General features: G+C 37.4%; 1 protein-coding gene across 3 annotated transcripts in view; it reads right to left on the bottom strand.

Moving 5' to 3' along the window:
• Window positions 1–472: 472 nt before the first annotated feature.
• Window positions 473–18,337, bottom strand: part of Dcc (DCC netrin 1 receptor) — a 1,023,267-nt gene continuing 1,005,402 nt past the window's right edge. For all 3 annotated transcript variants that reach the window (XM_040741618.1, XM_040741619.1, XM_040741620.1), the window contains exons 28-29: window positions 7,456–7,598; window positions 473–5,012 (exon numbers count right to left, since the gene is read on the bottom strand). In XM_040741618.1, coding sequence (XP_040597552.1) covers window positions 4,923–5,012; window positions 7,456–7,598 — 233 coding nt within the window. In that variant the 3' untranslated portion in view covers window positions 473–4,922. The remainder of the gene's footprint in view (window positions 5,013–7,455; window positions 7,599–18,337) is intronic.

The raw sequence follows: 18,337 nt of genomic DNA, 5'->3' as shown, positions 1-18,337 counted from the left end.
CATCTTTTGATTAAAAGGTGTTTTGTAACAACAAAAAGTTTCCCTTTCCACTAAGGCTAGTTAAAGCTGTAGTGTACCCATTTCTACCAAATAAACATATCACTATCACACTAACAATTTGAGTTGCAAAGCCCTTTAAGAGAATGAATAGCATTAATCTGAAAAATGCTATCCGAGTTATTTTCATTTTGGTGTGATCTGCTTTGAAACCCCAGGAAAGGAGAAGGTGGTAATGGTGGAACTTCAGTGAAGGCTTTGCCTGGCCTGGACACTTCCTCATGCTCAGCAGTGGACAGTTCGTTTCTAAAGTTGTCCCTCTGCAATACAAAACACTGCAGCTTTAACAGCCAATGCTAGATCCCAACCACATCTCCCTTTGTATCATAAATTATCCAAAAGAAGCCACTTCTAAATAATAAATTAAATATTACTTATAAAAAGTACCCCTCAGACCCACCCACCCTTCCCCCAAACAAGCTGCCAATCCACCAAGTGAATTGTCAGGTTCACCCTACAATAATAAAAAACACATTTTTCCTCCTCTCCAACATTCCTTTCTTGCATCTTGAAAATACACATCAAACACACAGTGAGATCCCTTGGCCCATGCCTCTGTAGTTATGATTTCTTGTCCAGTTTTGCTGTTGCTCTCCTATCAACAACAACAACAGAATCATAAGATGGCAATGTACAAAGTTGAGAGCAAGAGAGAAACACCCTTCAGAGTGTTGCTAGAAGTCTTCCCAGGAAAAGCTATGCAATGGTCAAAGGAATGAGACAGAGCAGACGTTACACTCATTTGCTGATATGGGCATAGTATTGTCACCTATATATCCTCACTGACCAGAAATAGAGCGTTTCTTTAACAAGGCAAATGTTTCTAACAAGGTAGACTGAGGCATGAGGACACATATTTTCAGTTGGATGGGGTGTCACACAAACCAGCTATCTGTGATTTTCTAATGTGTCCACATAACTTTAAAAACAGGGACAAAAGTGCAAAGCTCTTATGAGTAATGTTAAAATGATTTTTGAAAGTCATTAGATAAATACAAATTATGAAGAGAATATTGCTTTGAATTTGATTTTGGGAAAGGAAGTTTGTATTGGACTGTGTTGTGGCTGCTGCAGATCCTTAGTGCCCTGGACTCTGTCATCTTCAAATCATAAGTAGGTATACCCAGGTATCCCAGGCTATGATACTAATACTTGGAAATAGACTGATGCATAAAGAGAACTAGGTGTAAAATGGAGAATTTCTATTCTCTGTATTGCTGTTCTTCATCTTTTTAAAGTTTGTATTACTTTTATTTTCTTTAAATACATTATAGACTTGGAGGTTTCCCTTTTTCCTGTGTGTCACTGACTGGAAATGAGCATTCGAAAACCACCATAATTCTTTGCTTTGGATATGATTTTATGTAAAATGTTAGGCAGCATCTTAAGTAATCTTTTTGGGGATTGCATGGACAGTTCACCTATCATAACTGACACATTGTTTTTCGTTGATGGGTGGCTTTAAGACATTTATTTGAACTAAGTCAGAAGGCTCCAGAGAGGAGAGGAAAATATCAACAGTCATCTCAGTATAAAACTCTTGGGGTAAGGGTACCAGAAAGACCTGCGCTGGAGAAGTTGTTTATTTGGAAAGCTAGTGAATGGTGAGCTTTAGCTTTAAAATGCTGTCTGGACTCTCTGTAAATTCTATCTTTGCAGAGCATGAAGCATACTCCTTATTTTCATCAACCTTTATTTTGAAGAAACCCAAACTATTATTACATCCAGTCCCAAAAGGAAACCTTAGTGAGTCTGCTTACATCAATAACTTGGCTTCTTTATTTCTGGGTCATTCAACTGAGTATGTATTTAATAATAGCCAAAGATAAAGCTGTATTGTTTAAATGTTATGGAATATTATGGGTCTACTATATGGAGGCAGCTATAACCAGTTCTCCATTGAATATAAGTCACTAAGAAATACTTACATTTTGACTGGAGCATTACAAAAATGGTTTTGTATATATTTTGAGCTATCCTCACTTTTGTCAGTTTAAACAAATGCAAAAATTTCTGGAAGAATGAGAATAGCTTTTTTATCAAAATGAAACAGAAAAAAAATTAAAAAGTTCTTCAAGAGCAGGTTCTTGCTTTGAATTTCAATATAGTGTGTGGAAACATAAGTCCTCCTGCCAAGTTTTATTTTCTTCCTTTTCACAGAGAATTGATTCTGAGTAGCAGAGATGCTGGCTACATGGTCAGCCTTACCCTATGGGAGTCAAATAAATTTATAAGTTTAAAGTGTCCTGCACGCCATGAGCTGGACTCAGAAGGAATCAAACCAAACTGCCTCACACCAGCCACAGAGTCTTTCTTGTCAAAGGAGACTAGAGAATTAAACTTTCACCTGGAATCCTGGGTATGTTTTGTTCACATGTGAATCATTGGAAGGGATATGGGAACAAGCTTTCTGAAGAAGCCACATTGAACTAATTGTACATTAAAATCACCAGGTTAATATCAGTCTCCTGAGTATGTGTAAATGGATTCCACTGTATATACAAGACATGATAATATGACTTATAAGACTCAGTAGCTGATTAAACTATTATATTCATTTGTTGAAATTTTCAAGGGCATGGAGCAGAAATACAGCTACCAATGAAAATGGATAACATACTTTCAATGATTTTTAAAGATTACATTTCTGGAAATTACTGACCAAGCAGAAAGGCCTAGAATTTTGTAAATTGTAGTTGTCTTGACTGTCCACCTAGAATTTATAGCAACATTCCATTAAAACTTATTCACTAAAACCTGAGGTTTGTAACATACCCCACGTGGAAACTTGAGTTGACTCTGATGGGTATCAAATGCCTCAAAAAAAGTGGTTCAGCTTTACAGAAACTAAAAAAGGGAGCATATTCTAGGATTTTGAGAAACTTAGCTTAGTAAATATTTTCCAGTTGGCAACAGTGGGTGATTTGTTAAAGTATTCAATGCTATGTTAAGAAATGCTTTGTTTCAGGTCAGGGTTGTCTACCTAAGTGCCCAGATATTGAACAAAAGCCTTCTGTCCCATTAAGTAACATCACATAGCTCTTCGAAAGTACTTCCAGAAAAATCTCAGTAAATTGAACAAGCACTCTTGTTGAAGGAAACATTTTGCAAATGGACCAGACTTTCTAATGAACCATTTGAACCAGCCCTCTCTTTGACATCAGATTTCCTTTCCCGACATAAAACTGTAAAAAAATAATCTGAATTATTATTTCTGTTACAGTGCCATTTTGCTCAAAATATTTCATTCAGGGATTCATATATAATTACCCACCTAATAAAAGGAGCTATTAGGTTGTAAAGATTCTATCCTTGCCATGCTCTTTTAAAATTATGACCTACTCAAGCTTGAAATCAAAGGCAGAGCTGAAAGGAATAATTCAGCTGAAACTCTCATTGGGTTTTCAAGTCACCTAACTGATAAATATGCAAACTAGCTCCCTTTTGGCGACTCAGCTGCATAAATAGGGATTAACTCCAAATGCAGCTGAAAATTCATAAACTAAAAGGGAATGCACAGAATGTTCTTAATTTCAGCTAGTTTCAAGCTGTAGATAACATGGCAATAGTTTAAAATTCTAGTCCACAGTTTAAGATGCTGCTTTGAAAAATACCTACATGATGTGTCAGATGTCAAGTGGTACCCACCCCTCTCTCCTCCCTGAATCTGTCTTAGGGATGGTATGGAAGGTTGCCTTGCCAACAGAGCCTGTGGTGAACATTAGTCAATGTTGCCTCACGCAGCTCAGTGAAGATGTGATAGGTGGAAGTGACATTGCTCAAGAAAAGGTGCTCTTGGAAACGGTCTTTCATGCTCCTTTTCCTTCTTTTGAGCTTACTCTCAGGAAGTCTCCTATCTGCATGGAGGGATATTGGGGACACAGGATATAGGATTCATGAAGTTGGCCATTTTACCTAAGGCTACTTGCCCAGGAGAAAGAAATAGGGGGATGATGAGAAGGAGGATTGTAGAATGCTTCTGGCCAAATGCCTGAAGAAGAAGCCTTAGTGAAACTCAGACAGGCCATCACAGTGTGGAATGGCACAAAAGCCACTCAAGTTGAAAAGTATCATATTACAAGCTTAATTTCACAATCACCATGTGTCTGAGAAGATTGCATATTGTCCTTTCCTTCTAGAAAGGTGGTATTGTTGGCAGATTGCCACCAGTTGAGGATTTTTGTGTCTATACTCTAGACATAAACATTAATCATGGATGGATTTACAAATACTTGCTAAACTTGGTAAAAATTTTACACCCACTCACTAATATCTGCCACTTGAGATGAATCATTGGGCTGTAAACAAGCATTCATTGCCTTTTGCTTGTTCACTTAATTTACTTTTTCTGCTGCCAGAAAAACATCCAGTCCTTTGGTGCTATGTAATCAGAGAATTACCATGAATGTTTTGTAGTTTAAAGTTGAAAATAAAAACAGTGAGGTTGTTTTTTATTTTCTGATTTGCTATGGCATGGTACAGGCTTGAATAATGCACTTGTATTTTGTAAGACTAGACCTATACAGAAAATGGAAGTTATCACTGAAAGAAAATGTAGGCATCAGTGATGACACAATAGTCACTGCAGTGACAAATACCCAGAACTATGCTAGCAACTTCAGCCTTGACTTTTCAGTGAAGATGCATCTTTGCTTTTGCTTAGGGACCTCATGGCCATCCTTGTCCAATTCCTGATGTCTAGGTAGGATGGGATTCCTTCCGAACTGCTCCAGATGTTCCTTAACTGAGTGGTCCTGACGGTTGACCTGTACACTGGTTAGAGTTTTTGGACACAGGTGTGCTGTTTATGGATAATTGGTATGCTTTAAAGTTCCCAGAAAATCTCAGTGCTTCTGCAATATGTGTCAAAAAGCTGAACCTGTGATGGCATTAAGTTGCTTCATTAGCCCTTCCAAACTTGCCATTTGTTCACTCAAGTCATCCTGCTCATATACCTGAAAAGAGAATGAGAACAGAGTTAATACTGTGTCTTCATAGGCTCCTTCCATGAAGGATCCACTTATTATTACTTGCGCCACTTACTATTCTTGACTTTTACATGGGAGCATATAGCCAAAACTATTCTCAGAGTATTTTAACTGGATGAACTTGTGATAGAGATTGGGATAGACAGGGCTGGTGTAACCCACAGAAACAGTTGACCTGAACAAGGGGGCAGTTCTTGGACTCCAGATTGATGGTTTGTACTCCATGTGGCCAAGAAGTATTACTTACTACCATGGTCTGAGAGCCCTTCCCATCCTAGTAAGTCAATGTCCATCATCCCCAGAGACTCAGAAAAATTTGGACTACAAGATTCTCATAAAGCCTTGTCATCCATGGAGGAATGTTGCAGACAAATGGGCACACAGTATTAACCCAAGACTTTGTTTTGGAATATGAGCACATTAATGAATAGGTTGGCCATGTACCATTCAAAGCTGAGCAGGGATTGAAAAGTAGACTGTTGGTCCAACACACTGTTTTGTATAAAAAGAATGAAATTGTGGTGAGATGATTACTTGATCAATCATTTCCCACTCCCTATTTGCCTGCCTACCTGCTTTCTTCCTTCCTTCCTTTCTTTCTTTCCTTCCTTCTTCCTTTTCTTTTTTTTTTTTTTTTGAGGCAGGGTCTCACTATGTGCTCCTGGATGGTCTTGAATTCTCTATGTAGGCCAGATTGGCCTCAAACTAACAGGGCTCCATCTGCCTCTGCCTTTTCAGAGCAAGGATTAAAGGTATGTGACACCACACCTGGTCCTTGGTCACCTATTCTCAAATGTGCTGTTTAGGTTGTCTGGATTATGTATCTGAATTTAACTATTGAATATTGAAATATGGTTAGTACAAATTCAAATGTAGTTCATATATAAGACACACATCTAATTTTGAATGCATAATGTGAAAATGATAGGAAAAATACTGTATTGACAGTTGTTTCATATTTATCAAGTATTAATATAAACTTGGTAAATAATAAGTTAAGCAAAAGACAGCCTTAAAATACATTTTATCAATTTTAATGCTTTTAATATGAATACTAGAAAATTTAAAATTATTCAGGAGGTCACATTATTATTCTATATGAAGCTGTTGATTTAAATTAGCGCAGTTTCTAGTTTTCCTTTCATATGTTTCTTATGGTTTTTAATACTATGTCCTTTGCATTGACTATTTTCAGTCAACCTAAAGTATAAAATAGGCCATTTGATATTATTCATTTGACATCAGAGTTAGAAATTCTAATGTCAGAAACATTTAGTAATTTTAGTATTTTGATCTAATTTTACATACGCCACAAATCATGTGACTAGATGCACACTGAAATACAGTTGTATTCTGAATAGAGAACAGTAGGGATCTTCATTTGTAATCTTATAGGTATATAGGTATATTAAGCATATAATGTCCTTCTACCACACATTCAGACAAAAATACACATTACTTATTTCATTGGTTGCTATGTGCTGATATTACTTTATGATTTTTATAGTGTTTCATATTTTAAAAATCATGAAAAGTATTTGTTATTCAAATGAAATAATTTTTCATTTTGACAATGAGATCTCTGATGAAAATAATTTTAGTCAAGGAAATTGGTAGTTTCATGACTTATCAGAGACTGATTGCACTTGCTGCTTTTATCCTCAGGTATTATTGAAGATTTATCATTGTAACATTTGCAAACTTGGTGTAAGTCTCACTTTGTGCATGAGGTAACAGAAACTAGCTGGCAGTGGCAAATTTTCTTTTCACAGTCTGTGCTGGAAAAAGATACCTTGTAGTCCCTGCGGAGCGGAGGAGGGATGGAGTGGGGGTGATGGGTTGGGAGGATTGGGGGACAGGGGAGGAAGGGAGGGAGAGGGAACAACAAAAAAAAGATAGTAGTCTAATCTGTTTTTTATGTTTTCCCTTTACTATTTCCTGGTAGTCAAAGTATCTGATATGTTAATTCTATAAATTTCTTTGAAATGTTTCCTCTTTAAAACTACTCAGAATTACACTAGAATTCCAAACAGCTGCCCTTAGGTAGCTTGATTACAATCTCTTTCATAGAACATTTTTGATAAAAAAAAGTTTTTACTTTTCTTCTCAAAATTCCTATTTCCCCTTTACCATTGATTTTTCTTTGAGTTTTCTAAATTAATCATATTTGACTTCTCCCCTTAGAACAGAAAATTTCTGTTCCTTAACCAATGAAACTTTCCTTTTATTTTCTAAATGTGGTTTTAGTTAGCTTATATATGTATTATATATACATATATATACATATATATTATATATAAAGCTTTTATTGTCACATTCAAGTGTAGGCAAGGTGTAAACACAATGGCCTGATATGATGTTGAGTGCATACTGCTTTATATCATATTGTACTCTGAATACAGGCTCTTACACTGGCTGGATCCTCTGCTGGCTTGTGAGTCTCCTCAGATACTTCAGGGGCTGTTGGCACAGACACAGGAAGCAAAGGGGACCTTGCCTTTCCAGCCAGTCCAAGAGAGGCTGTTTTCACATGAGTCTTGGGCAGAGTAGGTCCTGGAATAGAAAACACAGAGTAATGAATGTAATATATAGGGCATCCACAGAACAATGTCTTTGGTATAAACTGAATCCTGTAGGCTGGCCTTGACTTAAGCGAGTACTTCATTCTGTGTGCAGTTATAGATTCTGACACTCAGGGCAGGCTCATTTTATTTCCCCTGAATGGAAGACAGATTGTGAGAAGGCCTTGCGGATAAAGCTCTATGAGTCATAACTAATTTCAAGTGGATTCCAAATTGGGCAGGGAGATGCAGACTTTTCATCACAATCTACAGATTATCATGCATGCTCATTATCTGCAGCCTCTGGTTCAGGTTATAAAGGACTGTACAATAACTCCTACATAAGCTCTAAATTATATAAGAGCTAAAGATGTGTGAGCCTAGAAGAAATAGCTGCTTGGTCTAAAAAGAAATGCTAGATATTTCAGTAGAAGAAAGTCTTGCATGGCTAAACTGAGAGAATTGTATTATTATCTATTGGACAAAAATGAAATATTTTTCCTGAACAAAGTAAAATGCTAACTGAATACATTTTAATAGACATCAAAAACTTGCAAGAAAATATTTTCTGTCAAAGACATTTTTTACTAAAATAAAAAATGAATTGCTTTTTATTGAGTTTGAAATTTACCTTAAAAATTCTGCTTAACTTATAGCAGTGTTTCTGCTTCATTGCTAGTAATTTACAATAAATGTTTCTAAAGACTTATTAAACTGGCCAGCACATCTTACAGCACTAAAGAATTATGTCTGCTTAGCACTGAAACAAAGTGCTTCAGCACAAAAGTTGTGTCAGAGAACCCAGACTCATGAAGTTTCACCAACATGTCTGTCAGTCAACATAGGCCATGTATGAGGATGACACCAATAGACACACTAATACAGAAGGAGCAAGCTTATGAGGCTCCAGCCCCAGATAAAGGAACTAGAGACAGCTAAGCTTTGTTGAGAGTAGGAGAAACAGTCTTCTCCAGGGAAGAGTTCATCCACTGATTATCCAATACTAAACTGTCAGTCCTGGAAATGTATGCATGTAAATAACACTATACACACTGAGCAGGTTGTGTTTATATGTAGTGGTATATTATTTATGATTTATTAAAGCTTGACTGAGGATTCAGAAAAGCAAAATCAGCCTCAAGTTATAGAGACTCAGGATTAAGAGATAGATGGATCTCTCTGAGTTCAAAGCCACCAAGATCTACACAATAGTGAATCAGTATAAAGGAGAATTATATCTTACACCTTTAATCCCCACAATAGGGAAGCTAGGTCCCAGTAAAGGCATCCATTCTCCATTCACGCTGAGGAGAGATTACAGTCAGGATCAGCCCATTCAGTCTGAGGTATAACTAAGAAACTAGTAACCAGCTGCTTTGCTTTTCTGATACTCATCTTGAAGTTTAAAGCCCAATATCAGTCTCTGGGTCATTTATTTTTAGTGTTATATTTATATATTTAGGATACACATTCACAAACATGAACACACGTGTGCACACACATGCACATACTCATATAAAACACACATATATCAATCAATGGGGGTGCATTGGGAGGAGTTGGAGGGATGGAAGGAAAAGGAGAAAATAATATAATCTCAAAATCCAAACAAATTAAAAAGAAGGTATTAAAGTTTGCCTTCACTCCATTCTACCACAAATAATCTCACTTTAGTTGTTGGTTCTACTGATCTTAGGGGGGTATTATAGCCTTTGAAATAGACTTCTATTTTAATAAACAAATAAGGGTTGATACACTAACTGGGTTAATTGATCTGCGACAAGAAAAAAGGGTCCTTTACTCATTTGAAACAATGTAAATACTTTATGAAATCAATAATCTGCTAAAAGCTAGACACTGTAAAGTGTAAATTTGAATATGAATCCATACTCGTATTTCATGACCTAACCTGAAATTCCTTCTCAATACCTTTTATTGCTAAACCCCAGGGATCTAAGTATGTAACTAGACACAGAAATCCTGCATATTCAGTGATCACTGGTTATGCAAACTTTTGATTTTTCTCAACCTGTCCTGGCTTGTTTATCTGTAGAATGGTAATGACAAATGTGATTTCTAAGTATTTAATGAGACTATACATTTAAAGTGGTCAAGGAGTGGAAAGATGGCTCAGTGGATAAAGTTCTTTCATTGGAACATCAGTTCTTGAATATGATCCCCAGACACATGTAAACAGAATGACTCATTGAGCTGCACTTCTAATTCCCATGCTGGGGAGGCAGAGTCAGGTAGATCTCTGCGACCCACTGGACCACTAGCTTCCTTAGTAAGCAAGCTTCAGGTCAGTAAGAGTAAGAAATTCTTTTTCAAAATAGGTAAGATGGACTATGTCTGATGAGTGAATGATACCTGGAATTCTCCTCTGACTTCCACATGCATGCATACACATATATATGACACACACACACACACACACACTCACACACACACATACACACACACACACTCACACACACATACATACACAGACACTATAAGGTAGATGATACTAAATTGTTCAAATAGGACTACTTTTTACTATTTCCATACTAAATCATAACTAGTATTATTCTGAGCTCACTCATTAGAGTGTAAAGGATGAAACAAAATCAAGTAACCTCAGCATTCCACAACTGGACAGACAATTCCCCCAGCTTATATCTAACTGCCCTGGATAAGAGAAGGTTTCCCTTCTCATAACTTGTTTTATTTAATTTAGGTGAGATTTTCAGGAAACCATGAAATTGAACATTACTGGAATTTAAAGATGATGTTTAGCTTGAGGATTGAAATTTTTTCACATGTGACTGAATGTCATAAGTGAGTTGTAATGTCAATAAACTCTAGCATTGACTTTACCTATTTTTATTACAATGGTTTTGAAATATAAGCATAATGCTTTCATCATCTTCATAAATATATTTCTTCTGTTATAGTTTTTAATGCAAACATAAGTAATCTTAAATGTGAAGAGTACTATAAAAATAGACAACTTGCAGGCTGATTCGATAGTTCAAAAGAGAAATGCTTGCTATACAAATCTCATTGCTTGAGTTCCATCCCCAGAATCTATCCTGCATGTGTTGGGAAGAACCAAATCCAAAAAATTATATTGAAGTCCACAATCACGCTATTGTGTCAGGTGTGCCTGCACTCACATGCACATATTAAACACACACACCATACACAATAATAATAATAATTACAAATAAGTGACAACAATAATACCTTGTTAAAAATTGCAACTTGATTTAGTCATTCAAAAGAAGAGGGGGGTTGTTGGCTTAAACCAAATATACGATGGAAACTTTTGAATACATGATATAGTCACTTTGGATTCATCATCTATGATTAGATGGTAGTGAAATCTCCATCCATCCAGAGATTGTAACGTTAGCTTGTCTTCAATGGTGGTGAACAAAACATCTGTGTATTACATTTACCTATGTCTGTACTTTTGAGCCTGTTACTGCACATAGGGTGTTCCTGGCATGATCTCACTTACAAATGGAAGCACTAGAAAGCTAGTCATACCCAAGTTCTCAATTGGATCTCCATGTGAACCTCATGTTTAATTTATATTGATATTTTACATTTTTTTTACTGGAGATGTAGGTTAGGGTTAGATTTTTTGCATAGCATATACAGTGTCCTGAGTTCAATTCCCAGAATTATGATAAATGAATGAATAAATAAATATATACATGCACAAATGAAATATGGATATTAATAAATATACTCAAATTGAGATACACATTTTTAAAGGAATTCTCAGTTAAAAGTTGATAAAGTAATGATGGCATGGTAGTCCGAACTACTCTTATACAAGCAAGTTAGACGCTGAGACATCAGGAAAGTATAAGTTCAAAGCCAGTCTGGCTATATAGCCTGGTTCTATCTCCAGCAACATGCTCCCTACCCCCTCTCCCTATGTACATACACAGAAAACCTAAGAATTCTGCCATCAAAACATGAAACAAGAAAAAAATGAACAGACAGCCCAACCAAACTAATGAGACTTCCAAAAAGAGTGTTGTTGAACTTGGAATGAATGTCTGTTGAATTTCTGTTTTGAGTTACAGTCTCTGGATTGTGTTCATTTATCCTCATACAAAGATTTCCAGGTTCTGGGTAAATCCGAGTTGAGCTTTATTTTCACAAATGCAGTACTCTCACCTTGCATGCGTACCTTTTATGCCTTACTATTTCAGTGGGGGAAACACATCCTAATGACTGTTCTCTCTATGGACTTATTTATACATATTTATCTTTTTTTAAAATCACGGCTTCCTAGATGATGAAAACAGATTTGCTTTTATTTTTAAGATTTTCCAAATGTTTTTCAAGGAACTTAAACTAAGTCTGTGAACTTTACGAAATACATGCAATATGCTCGGTACACACTAGAAATCAGTTCTCTTTAATGTAGGTATTTACAAAGAAAAATGTAATGTGTATCAGAGAAATGAAAGGGCATTGGCATAGCTTATTGTGGAGAGAATTATAGCAGTGTTGGTTCTTGTTTTGTAAGAGAAAACACATAAAATAAATATTCTTTTAGAATTTACCAGACTTGTTCATGTGATCCTTAATATTTATCTTAGTACATTTTCACAGCTTTGTATATAGAGAAGATGTGATTAACATTACAGAAATACTCTGAGATACATTTTTGCCATAATACATGGGCAGATGCTTCATGTATTATGCTCCATTTCCCGTATTAATATATTATACTATGACACAGGTGTGCCTAAAGACTACATTAATTCAATCTCGTTAAAAAAATGAAGATTGTTAGGCTAAGTGATTTTCTCTAGTGATGAGGCAACAATTTTATTCAATCTTTCAGAATATACTGAATGTTATGCAATGACAAGACCTTTTTTATTTGTTTTGCTGAAAGAAACCCATGGTCCTTGGAAACCAAGACACTGAGGTAGAACTAATCTCCCCAAAATGTATATAGGCAATGAATTTGAGCAGTCTTCCAGAGTTTATTATTGGTGGGATGTGATTTTGCAGTCAGTGGCCTTTAATGTCTTTCATTTCCATATGATGAAGAAAGAGGTAAAGATATGTGTGTAGGAGGAATTTCTCAGGAGTGGTTTATTAACAGCCAATTAGACAATGTTGATACCAAAATGTCTCTTTAGTAAAGAAGTGTTGAAAGAGATTTTCATAAGGGATTCTGTGCTGGGAAGCTGACAGCAGTCTCCTGGGTTTGTGTTAATTCTGGACCTATGCTCCAGCTCTGCTTACACAGATTGGACATTTTCCACTTCAGACCTCAGATATTTGAAGTTGCACACTGGAAGCCAGAGTCCCCAAAAGCTCACCGAGATTTGCTTTATCCTTCACTGAAGTACTTGACGGCCACTGAGCATTATTTTCTGATTTGATTTTCTAGTTTGTATCTCTAGTCTTCTATGGAGCTACAAGTCAGATGCAATTTTTTACTGTGTATCTTACAACTTACTGGTCGTCTTCCCCAGGGGCAACATTCTGACCCCATCTTCTACAGCATTGCAGCCAAACATACATCTTTATATAAAATAACTAGTCTTGTGGCATATACCATTTTGGAGTGAAAAAGGAATGCAATCCTCTGGCATTTAAGTTAGTGAGTCGAGTCTGGGGACTTCGCCTGAAAGAAGATGTTTCCCAGAGAGCCATGCTGCAGCCTCTTACCCACTGATGTATGACTGCCATTGGGAGAACTGTTAAGCCAAGTTCATTCCTCCATGTTGAGATTTCCTGGATAACACCTGCAGACTGGGTGTTAGTATAATTCTTAAACACTGTCTGGCTTTTTCTACATTGCTCTTGCATTAATTGCATGGAATACTCAGCAGTGGATCTTCAGAGTACTTCTTGTAAGGTTAAATTCAAAGTCTTACTACTTGATATGGGATAGTGGCCAAGGATCTTGCTTAGTTTATTGTTCACCCTCTGCAAATTAGGCTTCATTACGTAGATGATATAATGCTAACCTCATAGTGTTTGGCAGATCTAGAAATTCATCTATAGGATATGCAGGTTCACCTAAAGAAACAAAGATGGGGGATCAATCCCACAAGGTGCAAAAGCCAAGCACAGCTGTAAAATTCTTTGGTGTATTATGGTCCAGTGAGACACATGTGATTCCTAATAAGAGACACATGTGATTCCTAATAATGCTACCGACAAAATGTTACAATAACCTATACTGTAAATGTAAAAGACATTTTAAAGGCTATTGGAATATTGGCGAATTTTCATACTCCATCTTGCCCAAGCAACCCATCTTCTGAATAACTTGTTAGAGAAAAGTGTTATATGTGATTGGGACAGGAAGCCTCAAGAAGTCTTTGAGCAGGCTAAAATTCTTGTAGGACAGGCCAAACAGTCATGTACTCTACTACCATAGTGTCCCTTCTTGGACAAGTCACCAGGAGTGCAGAAGGCTATAGCTGGGGCCTCAGTCAGGGCAAGGAGGAGAAGCTCCATGCACACCACCAGAACAACTGTGAGCAGTATATAACAGCATTGCCACTGGTAGAATTCTCAGCTGGTTCTCCCTCAGTGACTATAAAAACGGTTTACACAGCTTATGCAAAAAGGGCCTAGAATGAAGACCTTTTGCCCAAACCCCTTTCCAGTTTAGCACAGAAGCAAACTCTACAAAGGTAGCATGCATACTTATAGCAATGATATGTGGTGTCTACAAGCCCCATCACCAATGCCATGCGGGCTGTCTTAGGATCTGAGTCCTTTAGTGTCACTGAGCATCCCCCAGTAAATGAACCAAGAGTGCGTTAGATAAAGTGCTGGAGGGATATCGCCTATATTTGTAGATGCCTGGTACAGACATGGTACTCGTAGGCACACCAAACAAAAATGTAAGCTGTAGAAATACAAATAAGTATAGATGTCATGTGCCTGGAAGATGTAACCCGTGTTCTGAGTTAGGAGCAGTGTGGATTGCAGTAACTCATTAGACTTGGCTCATAACCATCTGTGTTGACAGTTGGGCTGTGTTTGGAATCCTCAGTTCATAGACAGCCCAGTGGGAAAAGGAGGATTGGCAGATACTGAGCTGGCCCGTGTGGGGACAACAAATATGAAAAGAAGTATATAATAGAGTTCAGCTTGAATCAGAAATCCTGGTAGTTTTCCATGAGGCAGACCACAGCTTATCAAATCTCCCTGGAAATCAGGAAGCAGATGCTGTTTTCGAAGTATGGCCATTTCCACTCAGCTACCTTTGGAAGCTGCCAACTGGGTCTGTATAAAGTCTGGTCATAGTAGAACCAATACAGGATGGAGAATATCTAAGGCTGTTGGCATTTCTGTGAAATAGTATGCTATTTTGCATGCTACCAAAACATGTGAGGACTATTTCCTATTATGGCACCCACAAATGGAAGACCTGATTGGACATGTACATAAATCAACCTACACCATCAGAAATTGTCAGATAGACCTAATAGAGCCTGTGCCTGCTGCTGAGATACAAATAGGGCTTCATCTGTGTGGACACTGCTACAGGCCTCTTCCAAGCATGTCTGTGCAAGAGAGCAAAATGGGAAGCTGCCATTAAGGGTTTCATCCAATTCAGTGTTACACATTAGTGTCCATGAAAAATTGATAGTGACAAAAGCAGCAATTCATTCACCTTGGGATACAGAATGGGATGAAGATAATCATGTGTGATGGTATGTCCACCTATCTTACAGTTCTCTGATCTTGGTTAATTGAAAGTGAAAATGGGGTGTTAAAAATAACAACTAAAGAGTCTAAACAAAAAAGGTACTCTGTATGCATGGAAAATGAAGCTTCCAGAGGTCATAAGAAGATTGAATGAGAATCACAGTGTCAAAGTTAGGCTACCTCTCTATGATGTTGTTGACCAGGAAAGCCCTTGAGGACCCGTGGATCATAAAGGCCACTGCTGTGCTTGTATGGCACATTTCGATAATAAGAACCTTTTGCTGAAGACACCGCACGTGCACACTTTGACTGCAAGATACAGAGAAGTAAAGCTGGAATTGAGCAGCAAACTCCAATCTTGCTAACTGACTTTCATAGTGTCAGTGAGTGAGGCCATACAGGATGCTGGTGGAGAACTGACCCCAACATGCCTGCTTGCCAGTGTGCACTGTGTGCTAAGATATTGACATGCCAGGCATGCTTATTGCTCAACTATCATGGATATGACCAACAGTCTTTTGACTGTATTTAAAGCCCACTCCATCAGAGGGAGCTCACAACTGGTATTATAAGCCAAGACAAAAATGTGACTTGTGAGATCATAGTGCCAAATGGGAAGGAAATTTCAATGGTTTTACTAGATGGATGTCAAACTGCCCTTGGAAGCTTTGTATTTATGCATGTCAATCACATTGTTGTTAGCCTCAACTCAAACTGTGGTGAAACTCTTGAGAACAAGTGATTGTTATTGTGATGCAGTGACCTAAATTTTAGCACTAGATGGACATTTTTAACCATCCTTTCTAAAGCTCAGGGATCATTGCACAGGAGGGCAGAAAGAGGAATGTAAAACGTGAAATAAGGGGTGGAGTGCTGTGTAACAATTTCCTCAGAGATAGAAATATTCCATCCTGCAGGCAAGCTCTTTAAGACTGAAGCCAAACAAGTCAAAATATATTCAGTAGTCCCTGAAACAAACAGGATGGAGCCCCTCCACCCCAAGTAAACAGTATAGAAGGCAGAGGTTCATTCTCTCTCATTGGGGACAATGTAAAGATGTTTTCAGAGCAGCTTTCTAGAAGAAGCAAAAACCATCTGGAAGATGGAAGAAGTCTAGACCAACTGAGTCACTTAGGAAGGATACTCAAATCTTTTGAGCTGCCTGAAGGCTGTGGTGTGCTTTAGATTCCTAACTTTTGTGAGCTGTCAGCCATGCTGGGGTAGGCTGTGGGGACACAGCTGTCTGCATTATTTCTTTTCCTGTACCTAACTCTTCCTCTGATAATTAACTCTAATAAAACTATTTGGTCCACAAAGTTGGACTTTGGTGGTATCAGTATTTTAGTCTGTCCTGGGGATTGAGTAGAAATTTATTATGTCTCCCTAGGAAAAGTCTTGTCACAAAACATTCTAAGTGAACTTTAAAGGAAGATTCATTCATGTACCAATTTATGCCATGTAAATATTAGTTAAAATAATATGAATTATAGATAGGAACACAGGTAGAAATGAGGTCATATAACTTAATCTGGCAATTAAAATAAGGAACCACCATACAGGCTACTGCCCTTAGAAATCAACCATTCTTTTTTCAAACCCCATAAAAGAAAGACCCAAAGTGTAATCAAATTCCTTGAACACCCTTACTTATGTGGCTGCCAATCCTGACAGTGCATTTCTAATCTATCTGATTCCTTTGCTTTGAATAAACACTTCTAGCAGAAAATGCATAACAATCTTTTAAGAGGCTGAGAATCTGCAGTAATCTGGTCCAGACCCACAGACTACACTTAACATTTTGACAAACTAAAGAGGGCTGTAACCTACTCTCCTAAGGAATTGCTGGAAATGTAGTAAGTAGAAAAGAACCCATTTCACCAGCATGCTCAACTCTTGTATCTCAATGTCTGGAGATGATAGGGCTTTCACTCTTTTTTTCTGAAGCTAGCAGATCTCAGCTGCACCTTGCAGGGATGACTTCATGTTTATTTCTTTGTTTTTGTGATCAGCATTTACCTTGATAACTAGCATATGCATGAACAATTTCAATGAAACTTCTATGGATTACTCGAGAGCAAAGTATCAAAGGGAAATAAAAGATAAAAATAAAAGAAATCATTTCCTGACTCTGAGCTTCTTATGTAATAAAATTGTAATTTTCTAGTCAGCATATTCTGAGCTCTGTTCCAAACATAACGAGTGACATTCAGAATGAGATCAGGGGACATCATCTCTCTTTGGGAGGAAGAAATAAACATGGATATAGGTGACAGCATGTGAGAGAAAGAACATCCCTGGGGTTTTAAAAATTGGAAAACTCATCTGATTGCATTTAGTTATGGATGGATGGGGGAATTCCCAACCAGAAACAACTAGCTGATAGACAAAATGAAGGAGTTTGGGTTCACTGTATTATTTTCTCCAAGTCAATGAACTATATGTGATATATAAAACAAAGTCCTGATAAATGCACACATGTGGGAAAAAAAGGGATTCATGGCTTCTGCTATAAAACACATGCCTAGGAGAGTCAACTTCAAAGGCAAGAAACTTTGGCTCATATTTTCATAAGTTTGAGTACATGGTCACTAGATTTTATCGTTTGCAAACCTGTATTGAAGGAGTACATTGTTGCGTGAGTGGGTGGCAGGGAAATGCTTATTACGAGGCAAGCGTGATACAAAGAGGAGTAGAGACAGGAAGGAACACAGGACCCAAGATATCCTTCCAGGCCACATTCTCCACTGACGTGGGTCCCTTTCAGGAGGTTCTGTCTCTGAAGTGTTCCACCAGTTCCCAGTAGTGTTCCCGTCAAACAAGGAAGATATTAAATCAGGTTTTGAGGGTCAGGTTTCAGTGTTATAATACTGAAATCCTTTAGCCTGATAGTGCAATTTCTTTGACTCGTGATTTCCTCATATCTATCAAAGCTAAGTAATTTTCTCTCTATATTGTTACCTACAAAAATGATAGGAGAAGCTGACACTGATATCCTTCCTGCATTTCATTTTCATTCTGTTTTTAACAACTTGGTATGTT

This window comes from Mesocricetus auratus, unplaced genomic scaffold (assembly GCF_017639785.1).
Source record: "Mesocricetus auratus isolate SY011 unplaced genomic scaffold, BCM_Maur_2.0 Super-Scaffold_6730, whole genome shotgun sequence".
Taxonomy (NCBI): Eukaryota; Metazoa; Chordata; class Mammalia; order Rodentia; family Cricetidae; genus Mesocricetus; species Mesocricetus auratus.
Note: the sequence above shows the minus strand (reverse complement) of the source record. Positions and strands in the feature narration are given on the sequence as shown.